General features: G+C 35.2%; 1 protein-coding gene across 2 annotated transcripts in view; it reads right to left on the bottom strand.

Moving 5' to 3' along the window:
- The window catches only part of LOC149799867 (methanethiol oxidase-like), a 55,357-nt gene that overhangs the window by 38,797 nt on the left and 2,961 nt on the right, over positions 1-13,599 (bottom strand). The window contains exon 2 of one of the 2 annotated variants that reach the window (XM_089959302.1): positions 2,193-2,362. The exons of the other annotated variant lie outside the window; for it this stretch is intronic. Coding sequence (XP_089815428.1) covers positions 2,193-2,362 — 170 coding nt within the window. The remainder of the gene's footprint in view (positions 1-2,192; positions 2,363-13,599) is intronic. 2 annotated transcript variants of the gene reach the window in all.

Here is a 13,599-nt window from a genome sequence, read left to right as displayed (position 1 = left end):
ACTGGAGGAAATATAAGCAAATGAAAAGAGTGGACAAAAAGCCTTCACGAAAATTTTCTAAGACTGCGATATAGCGTTCAGCGTGATAATGAGCGGGCGAGAGAGTCACATAATGAATTTTCTTAGATTCGAAATGATCGATGCCAATTATGATGAGAATCTATCCAAGAGTTTAGGAAATGTATGCCAACAAGCCTTAAATAAAAACTGCCGAGGCCGATTTGCATATACGAGCTACGTTCAAGCCTTTGCGTCCAATTAATTCCACAGAATAATTCCATACTGCTGTTAATTAACTTGCACGTGTATTTGATAGTGATAATATCATGAGCATTAACTCATTCTTGTCGAATTAGCTTCCCTAAAGCAAATTAAGGACAGCAATAGTCCTAATATTCTACTAATTATTTGTGATAATGATCTGTCAGCCACATCGATGGAAGTTCATTATGTACTCTTTCCTCAATATATTTCTTCATCTGATGGTACACCAAACCGCACATTAACGGGGTTAAAGTCCAAAAAAGCAGATTTCTACAACTTTATATATATACAGGGAAAAATATTATTTACAACTGGAGAGTTGGCTGGTTGGTTGGTTGATATGGGTTTAAAGCCATTTTTTAAGCAAATTATAAACTAGACATGGCGGACACTATAATATGGTAGAGGAAAACGCCAGGAAGAAGAACCAAACGACAGGAAGCTACTGGCAAGCTTTCTCGCATACCCACTTTGGCACTTTCTCGCATACCAACTTTGGTAGATCCCGAGAATCGAACCCATACACACACAGATCACATGGCAGAGATCTATAAAGGTGAACACATTAGGCCACTCGGCCAAAAGAGTCCCCTCAGGACGAAAGCAATTACCAGTAGCGGGTAACAAAATCACTCATCAGGTAATAAACTTACAATGTGCAAGTCAGAAGAGAAAATAAATTTCTGTTTTTTTTCTCTGAACTATTGTAATGCAATCGAAACGCTAATTATTGCTGATAACAGTTAATTGATCAGGGCTTATTATTAAGCCGTCGTTAATATATTTTTTTATTATATCTGATTATATTACTAAAACGCATGGGAGCTAAATCCGTCCAAAGAGGTTATGTAGCCATACAAAAGCACGATTTTATTCCTCAGCTGGAGCCTTAAGCTTGAAGTAAAGTCATTTTCGAGATAATGAGAATTGAAAATAAAAATAACGAAAGCCAGAAAATAAATTAAACATCCTTGTGATACTGATTGCTAGAGAGAGCTGATCTTGTCTGATAAAGGGACGTATAACGCAATCAAAAGCCTAATTACGTCCGATAATGATCTCTGGACATCGAGGAAATGAAGTTCGTTAAACACGCGTTTTATCTTCTTTTTTTCTAATTTCGTGTTATGCTATCATTAAACTGCTCATCACTTTGGGGTTAATCCGTCAATAAGGGCTCCGTGCACTTTGGAAAGAAACACAGTACATATCTGTTCTTTTAGTTTTCATTTTTACAGGCAGAAAGCAATGACAAACGGAACCCAAACGCCTGGCGCAACGTCATATAATGGAAGCATAAATTCAACATGTGGTAAAGAGGACCAGAAATAAAATACGTTGTTAGCCTTGCCCTAAAATCTGTCAATGACGTCATCTTTACTGGCAGAGATAGATGCAATGCAATAAACAGAATCGATTTATTTTCGATGATTATCTACTGACCAGCGAAAGAAGTTCATTAACCACTATTTATCTTTAACTTCTTTGATTTCAAAGGGTGATGTTACTAAATGTCCTAATGACTGGACCAAATCTGCTAATATAGATACCTATTTTCATTCAGCAGGCCGAAAATAAGTTCACTGGTTACTGGAACAAAATGATCGTAGTTAAATCGCACACCGAACAGCAAGATTACCACAATCCACGCATGCTCAGAAAGTATAACAACCTTGCTGATCAGACTGCCAATGTGCGTTAATCTTTTACGTATGTTTACAAAATAAAAACCAAATCAAATGATGGATTCTTTAAGGAACAAAAATAAAACAAACTGACTGCTTATATATATATATATATATATATATATATATATATATATATATATATATATATATATATATATATATATATACAAACGCTAAGGAAAAGAAACAATTGAGGAAAAAGGAACGAATGAAATAAGAATGTTTAAAGAACTAGTTTACCTTTCCGTATGCTGGCGAACTTGGATCGACGTCCACGGTGGCCAAATAGTCCGATCGAATATCCTTGTACTTGGCCGGGATGATACATGGAATGTATACAATCTTCTCACGAGGACCATTTTTCATTGCGTCCAGTGGAGATGCATAGCCGGGACCTTTACCACAGCATGCTGAAAAGCAGTGTTCAAAACCATGTTGACTAAAAACCAAGAAATAGGTAATTTTTTCATCTTACAATGTAAAAGACAAGCTCCTCCTGCGAGACAATGCATTCACCTGGTTATTCGAGTCGAGACATCTATTCAGAAAAGCAAAGCCTTTGTCGCTTAGTACAAATACGTGCTATAGATAAAAGCATTTGATTTTCTGACAAATTTCACTTGTCCTATATGAAACAAAGATAGAACGTACAATCAATCAATTCAGTCTCTAAAAACTGGTAGGCATAATAATGTAACTTTAGGTTGAAAAAGACGAAATCAAACATGATAAATGAATACAGCACAGAAAATGTAATGTAGCATGAGAGGATAATACCCAAAGTTCTCGAAATATTTACAGTCCAATAATTCCAGCCTGAAGGAAACTTAAAGACGATCAATTTGTTCTGACGTTGTGCACGAGTTTCGTGTCAAGAAATTTTGAGAATACAGAGCTATGTCAGCACGTGCAATAAGTATGTAGTCGATTGAGGCTGGGATGGTACCCGCTCAATTATGTTAATTTCACCAATTGTGCAGCTTCTTGGAAAAAATAACTCCACAGAACACCAGAAAGTATCGTCAAAACACTGTGCAATTCAATTATCCGGGCTCGTTGTGTCTTTGAATGACGGATCTGAGTTTTCGAAGTGCAAATGTATGCCGAAACGCAAAGGACGTTGTTGAGCAAAAAGAAACACCTTAACTGTTTATTATCATATGATCATGTTTTAGCGGCGTCGGTCGCCATATCTGTTAAACAAGAGTCTCTCGAAAAATTAATTTTCAGGAATTCAAGACAAGATCATTTATTCCAATTAACTGTCTGGTGTGGAGATCATCTCTGATATTCTTAAGCGATAACGAAATTTTTAAATTAGCTGCTGTGGTGCACATGCCGAATGTCTGCTTGGGACAAATTTCATTTAGGAAAAAGGAGACATCAGTAGAAGTCTTTTGGTGAAGATCATAATTGATCATCCATTCAGAAGGAGTAGTGACAATACAAGTTTTAAGATATAGTCGTTGTGGCAGCCATGTTGGATGTACCACAGACACTATATACATTTTGGACCAACTAAGTATCATAAGAAGTCTACTGGTGAAAAAATATTTTCAAGATGGCTGCTATGGTAGCCATAATGGAGTCAGGTAGGCACATTTTTATTTAATACCAGCTACACGTCATGAAGAGTTATTTAAATGAAAACTTCAACATTGTGTAAACATCGATCCACGAGGAGTAGCGATAACAGAATGATAAAGATGGGTTATATGTGGCGGCCATATTGGATGTCACATCGGCATCATTTTCATTTATTACCAGCTGTACATCATAAGTTGTCTTAAAGTTAAAATTCCAGGTCAAGATGACTTTCTGTTCAGTTAGAGCTGTGATAACAATGCATGTTTTATGGCTGATAAGGCGGCCATACTTGATGTTAGATCGCCATTATTTTTATTTCGGACCAGCCAGATATAATGATAGATCTTTCAGTGAAAACACCATCCATGTAGGAGGAGTATCGAAAACAAGATTTTCAAAATGGCTGATGTGGCGGCCATAATGAATTTCCGAACAGCGCCGTTTTCATATAGAACCAAATGGACCATGCGATGAATGTGTGTGTGAAGTTTCATGGCAGCCCTCTAATTAGTTCAAGAGGAATATCGATAACAAACTTGTGCTAAGGGATGAACGGGCATCCTACGACAGACGACTGATGGTCAATAGACCATGCCATACGATCTTCTGGCCAGTAGAGCTAAAACTCTATCTCTATATTTTTGATCTGCACCCACAATTTAAATCAAACCAGCATCATTTGTTCAATATTGAAAGTCCTTCATGCCGCGATATTTTGTGTCAAAATTTTCAACTTCTGTGAAGCTAATATTCAGACAAAAGAAATAAAGAAGTCTTTAAACGTTTGATTTTGTTATTATTTTTCATAAATCTAAGTAATTTAGTAACGGCAGCCACGAATAATGGTGGATACGAATATGTTTTACAAATATGAAAGGCTCTGGAACAATGACGCTTTCTGTTAAATTCGGAAAAATTATTATGAGAGATTTATGAGATGAAATCGTTTAAAGATGTAACAGCGGTAATATTTAATGGTACACAGGTGTACGGATGCAAAGTTCTGTCGATTTATGAAAAGCGCATTAACTTGCGGCCAGATAACAATTAATTAGGTCTATGGAGACAGGCTCTTGTTAAATCGCTCTACTGCGATGATTTCTAATGTCTGTGTCGGGAAAGGAAGTGATTCTTAATTAAGCCCTCGTTTACATAGCCGTTAGACGACTAAAAAAGGGACGGTTAACTTCGATTTCATATCGGAACTGTCAGAACTGAAATTCTCCAGAACAGTTATTCGGGAAAGTAGGGTTCAGGCTGATCCCAATTTCGACGCCTAGTTATAAAAGGCGGTAAATATATTTCATCCTGATTGGTTACGCTACATAAAAAGCGTATTTCCCACACGAAAGTCCGTAGGCTTTAAATATTGTCCCATCGAAAAATCTAATTAGTCTGCAATTGTCCTGCAAGAGTGAACCTTTAAGAGACTCCAAGAGTAAATTTGGAAGAAATGTTCTCGTAAAACATTTATCAAAGCCTTGACCTTGATGTCTGGAAAGTCAATGGACACAATTCTGGCGGTATAAGCGAACAAAGCTTGAAGCACGAGGTAATTGCGTCAATTTCATATAATTTGTTGAAACCAATGTTATGACTTGCATGAATTGATTTGCTTATATTTGCATGAATTTATTTGTTTAAATTCGTAGATCATTTTTCTTGATACGAGTATAACTGAGTTTATCTGAATTCGTACAATAATCTAATTTATTACTCATATGACAGGCCCAAAACATTTGGATAGTTTCTGTCTATGGTAATATGACACCGCAGCTGAACGGCCCTCTGCTATCAACATACCAAACCCATGACTGTGTGAGCCTAACGAGTTCTTCCAGGCTGGTGTAAACTACTGTATGCACCCGGTTATTAGTCCACATAACAACCAAATATGCAATTAGTGTCACTGTATACGCATTTCAGTCTACTATAAAGGCTAATTACTTCAGTTTTCCCCAGCCACATATGAACATTTTAAATGGTTTTATGAACTGTCCATATAAATGTTGTTACAGCCACAATGTAATTTGTCGGCTTCTATTAATGATGCACTTGCATTCACATAATAAATTTAGAAATTCTAACATGGAAAACGTGTGTGTGTGTTTTTGATTGGATTTTTAACGTAGCTTTAATATTTTTCTGCAGACATGTAGCATGATGTCGCACCTAGTCACATAATCCTGACACCAGGCCGACTTGTCCTAAAACTAACCTCTTAATGCTGAGCGCCAAAAGGCGAGGCAGCAGTTAGTACCATTTTTGTAAGTCAATGGTATGACTCGGCCGAGGGTCGAACCCACGACCTCCCGCATCCGAGGCGGACGCTCTAACCACTAGACCACCGGAGCGGTCAAGATGGTAAACATATGAACTTATGAAGAAGAAAAAATCGATATGCGTATAACTGAGTTCACCTATCTGAATCAGTGAAATAATCTTCTTTATATAAGTATGACGAATTGTTTGAATCTGTCGTCTTGACTGTTATAGGAATCTAACGATTTCGTGCACTACTTTGATTGATACGAGTTACGAGAATCCGTGTGAATTCACCGATCTTAGATGATTTCACGTATGATAAAGAATTAAATGTGTGTATTCGCTGGAAATAACGTAGTTATTAATGTAATGAATTTCATTCATTGATTCATTTGTGTAATTGAGACGAGAACGGAACCGTTATGTCTCGTGTAATATTAATGGGAATCAGTAATGAAATAGCTATTAGGAAGTACATTAATCTTGTGAAACTAGGTTTGTTTATGGTCTGCCATGTTTAGCTTCACCAGATAGCCTTTGGTCTGTTCGAATTCCGACAGAACGATATCTGACATAACGAGAGGGGAGTAACGATCTATTCCGAGTAGGACAACTGACAGAATATTTAGGTCGCTTCTCTATTTTGAAAAGGGAAATAGCTCCACGGAAGTATCCACTGACGTATCCATGTACCTAAATGTACCTACTTAGCCAAATATATATCCACTTACGTATCCTCCAATCCACACAAAAGTTTGAGGGCCGAAAAGAGGCGGACGCTCTAACCACTAGGCCACCGGAGTGGTCCTAACTGAATCGAACCGTATTGTTTGTTCGTTGTGTTATCATACTGGGATTACATTTTAATGAGTTAGGTATTTACAATTTCAAAGAAAAGTTAAAACGCAATTACCGGTGCACTGATATAAAATGACCAATGCAATAATGCATAATCAAACAATAGCTAATGTGGTTATGTGAGAAAGCTTGCCAGTAGTTTCTCGTGGTCGGTGGTTCTTTCCGGGGCTTTCCCGGGGTTTTCCTCCACCCTTTATAATGGCCGCCATGTACAGCATATCTTGTGCTGAAAATGGCGTTAAACCCTACAGCAACAACAACAAACAAACAAACAATAATTGAGTCTAAAGAGAGAAGTAGTATTACAGCAACTCGCGATTGCTAAATTCTAGTCATCGTTCGATCAAATTATACACAAATCTAAATTAGGCAGAAACAATAAGAAAACAGAAAATTAAATAAATTACTTTTCAAACTAAACTTTACCATTTCTTTTTAATATTCGTGCACGCCAACCTCGAGATACATGTAATTTTTTAAAATATAAGTTTGCCTGAATAAATGCATTTAGAACTTAACTCGTGCATCTTGAGATGTTTCGGAGTTGTAGGTCGGCTTATACGCGGGTCATGCTCTTTTTAATGTTTATACCGATTTAGTTTGAGAGTCGGCTTATACTAGAACAGGCTTATAAGCGATTATATATGGTAGGTGTCTTTTTTTTCTTCTTCAGAGACGTGTACAGCACGTATTAAACATAACAGAGTTTTCCTGGCACAGTGAATCCGCTCTTTAAATTGGACATTGAGCCCTTCGGACAGCCATCATTGATTCGCAGCCATAAAAACCAATTATTATATTTCTGCAGAAAATTAACATTCCAAAACACAAAAGTAGGTCATAAACTGTACTTGAACCTGTATGAAATGCGGCCCACAAACAATGCCGGATTAACCCCTGTGGATGCCCTTAGCCAGTCGAATCTTGGTGGCCACCATCGCAAATTATCTTCTAATACGTGTTATCAATATTATTTTGAACCGTTGTCACGGGGGCCCCTAGAAAGCGTGGGGCCCATAGGTAGGTGCCTATTCTGCCTATTTGGTAATCTGGCACTGTCCACAAAAGTAGGTAATAAACTGTACTTCAACCTGTATGAAATACGGTCCACAAAAGTAGGTAATACGTTTTACTTCAACCCATCTGCACATGCATAACATGCAGGCTGTCAAACTTATATAAATCTCTCCCCAATAATTGTCTTCTTTATATTCAAAAGTCACAATCATTAAGTATATATATATATATATATATATATATATATATATATATATATATATATATATATATATATATATATATATATATATATATACACACCTTTATCTACCATGTTTGTGTAACAAAAATGAATATAAGTTTCATTCATCTATCCATCCTTTACCATAAAGTTCTGTATTATATTATTTTACCTCTTCCAAATCTGAATGCGACTCTTTCATGTGACTTTTTCTTGTGACTTCTTTTCCTATGATTTACTTTCCACTTCCATTTTTAAAATATGCTTGTACAGCTTGGGAACTCTAATCCAAATTTTTTTTAACAGGCGGAATTTAAATCCGAAAGATAGTAGACAGGTGTGTTACATGCTACGACTATACCCCAGTAAGTATGACCTCAATATTGTATGTGTTGTCTTGGAAACCAATAAAGCAACCTATACTAGAAAACATTAATATTTTTCTACAGAGGTTTAAACATCGAAGCAAAATGTCGCGTTACAATTTGATACAACTAAAAAGAACCAGCAGAAATCAACACAGATCTGCCACACTATTGCCATACGCACAAATTGCGACTTGAAAATTTAGTTTCCTAAGAAGAATAAAGGAATTTGTCATAATACATATTAATCAAACTGCTCAATCTTCAGAAAACCAAATATATGCCTTTTTAAAATTAGTACGGTCACATTTTTTTTTCTTCTAAAATGAGTCATTTGTAATAGTACTGCGCGGTGCAACGTCATTGTGATGTAGCAACAAACTAAGCAAGGTCAAGGTCACTTACTGCACCTTTTAAATTGATTTAAATCTTCTTGTAATGGCTAATGAGTAATACCAACTTTGACAAACCAAATGTGATTGTATCAAAGAAGGCTACCTACCAAAAATATTTTGCCCATCGGGAAATCTGCTCGGGGCACGTGGTCCTTGGGGATTCGCCTAAGATAATAAGGAAAATGCCGCATTATGTTGCAATTGTAATACTTCGTTGTGTTGGACACAGTTCAGTAGACACGTCCAGTCCAACATACAATACGTATCGGATTGTAATGCGTTCTTCACGATCAGTGTACATTTTACCTATCTTTGACAACTGTATGTGCTCCATGCACATGAAGTCTTGTTCATCTTAATCAAACAAGTGCGTCAGAAGACTTTTGAATTAAATTAATTTCAAAATTATAGCATTCCAAATAGGTATTGTACACGAAACTGTCCATTCCAGTCAAGTACGAATGAAATTTTCGGTGGCAAAGCAATTCTTTTGGCATTTTAAAGCATGTGTCAGTATTATTACAGTTATGTGAATATATTTATACCGCGTTCAAAAGCTAAAATGAAATAGAATATACACACGCTGGTGTTTGAGAATCATCACTGTATCAGGTTTGGGAGAAGAAAAAAAACTTGAACACAAACCTTTAACATTGTTAACGACACGGTCGCCGCCACAAAAACTGACGCCTATGTCTGACCCAAATAGCGCAAACGAGACCAAAACTATACATTTTCCTTTTAACCTCGGTACCGTTACGTTATACACGTGTCCCAAATTCACCAATAAGGCGCAATTAGACGTATAAAAATGGAAGGAAAAAATGATCTAGAAACAACAGCTTTATTCGCCTATTTTACAGAGAAATATTTTAAATCTAAACTGTAAACATGTCAATAACACCAACTGACCATATTTTGTTTATTAACTCACAAATATGGTCTCAAAACCTTAATTCTCAAGCAAAATACATACATTACAAGAGATCTTCTCATATTTGAAAGTATTTTTTATGATTTACAAATAAAATTATACCGGGAAAATGGTTGAAAATTGTATAATTAGGTATTTTGCGATAATTTAACATATATTTAATTCAAAACATTATTGCGTTTTGCTATTATGAGTTATGAAAAAGATAGATAAATGTGGGTAAAGTAAAATGCATCTTTACCAAACTTTCTCGTATCTTAAATTTCATTTAAATTGATAATAATAAATATTCAAAACATCAAAAACGTTTTAAGTTGTCAAATTATTACAATTTTAACCATAACAGTTTCCGATTCAAAATATAATCACGAAAGTTTAAAATGTGTATGCCTTTCCAGTCGCTCCAAAAATATAACGTATGTATCAGATACACACGACAAGAGACTGTTCATTAAATGTATAATTGTTTTCAATCAGTTTTCTTGGTTCCCTTTTGGTCATGAAAATATGGCATGAAATTATTACAAATATGTTTGATTAACCATATTAAAAGACGTACATTCGTCATTTTAGTATTTTCTCCTGTATATGACAGTTGATTATCATCATATTTCACATGATCATTGATCTAATATAATCATTATGACTTATTTTATATTTTATAGGAAAATAAAATGATTAAAATTGTTATGCCTAATTAAGTTAATTCACGAATTTTTTAAAATAAAACAAAATAACTAATGTATTTTATAAAATGTTTTTGTAACGTAGAATGGTAACATACGTGTCGTAGTGTAAAACATGGAAGTTCAAACAACTATTTTGGCGCTTTTGTTTCAGATAAACTGCATTGCATACAAGGAGTTTTCTTCTTACAAGATTCCGTCTTCTTGGGGTCAGACATAAATTTTCAACATCTGCAACGGCTCGTTTATTTGGTGTTAATTCCTTAGGTGCTATCAACAGTCTGAGTATTTTACTTGGTCGCTCAATTTTCTCCGGTTGAAACATCAGATTTCAGAATACATATATTTTTGTGGGAACGCGCAAGAGCCCTACGCCTTTTCCTTCGTTACTTTTAGTAATAAATGGTATCCTTACTATCAGGTGATCATTCTGCTCTTCATTTCTTGGTTCAATATCACTGTCATACCCACTGGTCTGTTCAGTTATGCTTTCTTCTCTTTCTTTTTTCTCTCAGCCGTGAGAGTCTGTTTCTCAATTTATTTTTCATGTTTCTCTCCTCCCTTTTCTTCTTATTTACGTGTGACGATGGCGCATAATATTGTATTTGCCTAGCTCTTTCTTATTGGAAGAAAACCGGACCTTTAGCCGTCTGGCGCTCCCTGTAGGCCTTTTGTTGTTGTTGTTCTAGGGTTTAACGCCATTTTTCAGCAGAAGATAATCTATACATGGCGGCCAGTATAACAGGTGGAGTAAGAACCCTGGAAAACCTGGGAAGAACTACCGACCCACGAGAAGCTACTGGCAGGCTTTCCCACGCACCCACGCTAGCCGAGCCTTAGACTCGAACCCACGCAGACAGAGATGGCAGTTATCCGGAACGGTGAGCGCTTTAGACCACTCGGCCACTCGGGGCCCCTTAGGCCTTTTGCATTTCCTTTCTTGTTTTGGCCATTCTAAAATAAACAAGCGTTATTTCTATTTGATTTAATTTGTATTTACTTTAATTGAATCGTCTAAGTGTTTTTTTTAAATTTATTATATGTTAAAGTAATATAAGTTTGTTTACTGAATTTTGCATTTTCCAGAAATTAGTTTGACCTGAATGCTTTGTCGTAAACACCTAAAGCCGACATAGTTCCCGACCTTGATTCAGAAAAAAGTGAGTCAAGTAAACAACTTTCTATTTTTATCTTATTCTTGGAGTAAACTGATTGGTTTTTGTCAAGGTCGTACTGGGAATACGTGACTTTAGATGTAAACAGCCTCTATTTCGAAATTCTGGTTTTACCGGAATTGCGCAGTAGTCATGTTTAATAACAATGTTTATAGAGAATTTAGTCAATTTGGGCTTGAAAACACTTGATGTCAATGTGTTCGTTTTGTTGTGACCAGTTTGGAGTTACATTTTAATTTTTATTCAAATTATTTGGATTCTAAATGATTAATTCGTTTTCCTGGAAATATTTTAGTGCTAATACAGAATTGTTGGACAAACACATTTCTATGAATTTTATTCGGAATTCAAACACCGGAATATTATTGTCGGTGGAATAACAAAGAAATGTAGATATAGCAGCACACTATACTAGCTACAGCATACGTCATCCCTTCCATTTAGAATTTTCGTTGGGATCTGAACTCAAATTTCTTTAGAACATAACATAATCAAGACTTCTGATTTTTAATTATCGGATTATTTTTGGATTATTTTTGGATTTGATTCTTAAAACCCTAAGTTCAATTTTTTTCCCTTTTTAACTTGTTTTTTTTCCCTTCTTCCAATGAAATACATTATTTGTTAAATTTTACAAAGCTTGTTGTCTTCACTTTTTTCTAGTTATTGTTTATTAGAGCCTAAACACGTAACATAAGAACGAGTCAGTGCAAACCTACAGTCCCCCCGGTTTCACCGGTAGGGGACTAAAAACGTAAAAATATCGATAATACGTTACGAAATTATCGTGTGAAGTATTGAGCATAGCTGAATTAATTTATTTTTTTATAAATATTTACACTCATGGTTTGTTTATAATTTACCTTCGCACTAAAGATTTGTTCTTTTTTTATTCTAGTCCTTCAACCATTAGTTACCGAATATACTCATGTCATTCATAAAACTTTTGAAAAATGTATCCAATACTGTGTTTTTAAGAATAACTGTAAAGTAGAGCTAAACTGAAGATCTAAATTGTACTCATATTTTACACTTATAATCATTTTTGTTCTGGATCAAGTCTTACTACATAGGTTACACTCTGTAACGTATGTGTCAGTACTTTATACACAACGATTACATCGCTTGTAAACAAAGAGGTCACTATATTTTAATGTATGATATCTTCTCTTTCGTTTTTATTGATTCCTGTCCAATAAAAACGTAAGTGTCAATCAAAAGTTGTAATTGGAATCGCTTACCTATAGGTATGCTTTAGTACATAGAGTATAACACATTTTTAATGGCTTGTCCTCGTTGTACTTGGTGGGTTTATTTTATACTGAGAATTGAAAGATAGCGGCATGACACCTTTCAGCATGCAAAGTTGGCCGGCTATCATCACGTGTTCCTCTGTTTAGTATATCTTTGTCATGTATGTATCGGTAAAGTACGTATTATTAAGCATTCTTTATGCTAAAATATGTCGATATATTACTTGATAGATTTATCAAGATTTTATTTTCAGACATATATTAAACATGATTACAATTTCGAATGGTTTATTCAATCCTTTGACTTTGATTTCATATTATTTGGACCAAGTAACGTAAGTATCCCATGTTTTATAAACAATGACATGTGGCACGTATATGCATCAACAATAATCATTTATTTGGTTGTTTTTTTTTATTGTTTTAATAAAACGTACAAGTGAGTTTTGAGCGCCTTTTATACTCCCCAAAACCCTCGTTTTACACACAAAAATGTCGTGCGTAAATAAAGGATACGTATGTATTATGACCTTGGCGACCTACATTATGAAGTCTCGTGAATGAATGTTCAGGGTATACGTATTCAAAATTTGCTTTTAGATTTCTCAAAGTGTATACACGATTGATTTAGAGACTTCTTAATTAAATCTTCAGTTTTATTTTTCATCTTTATCTGACAGAATTGGCTCGTAATTACACTAGCGACAGTAATGTAGGTATATATATACGCCATCTAGGTTGCGATATTTTCAGAACCAAGCTTTATTTATTGTTTACATTATTCTTTTTTTGGAATGATAGACGTATATTATGTAGCAAAAGGGTATGCATTAAGAAAAGAAACGTATATAATGAGTTAACCTGTTAGCGACATTCAGCGACATTGATT

This window comes from Sinohyriopsis cumingii, chromosome 5 (assembly GCF_028554795.1).
Source record: "Sinohyriopsis cumingii isolate HCF-2022 chromosome 5, ASM2855479v2, whole genome shotgun sequence".
Lineage (NCBI taxonomy): Eukaryota > Metazoa > Mollusca > Bivalvia > Unionida > Unionidae > Sinohyriopsis > Sinohyriopsis cumingii.
Note: the sequence above shows the minus strand (reverse complement) of the source record. Positions and strands in the feature narration are given on the sequence as shown.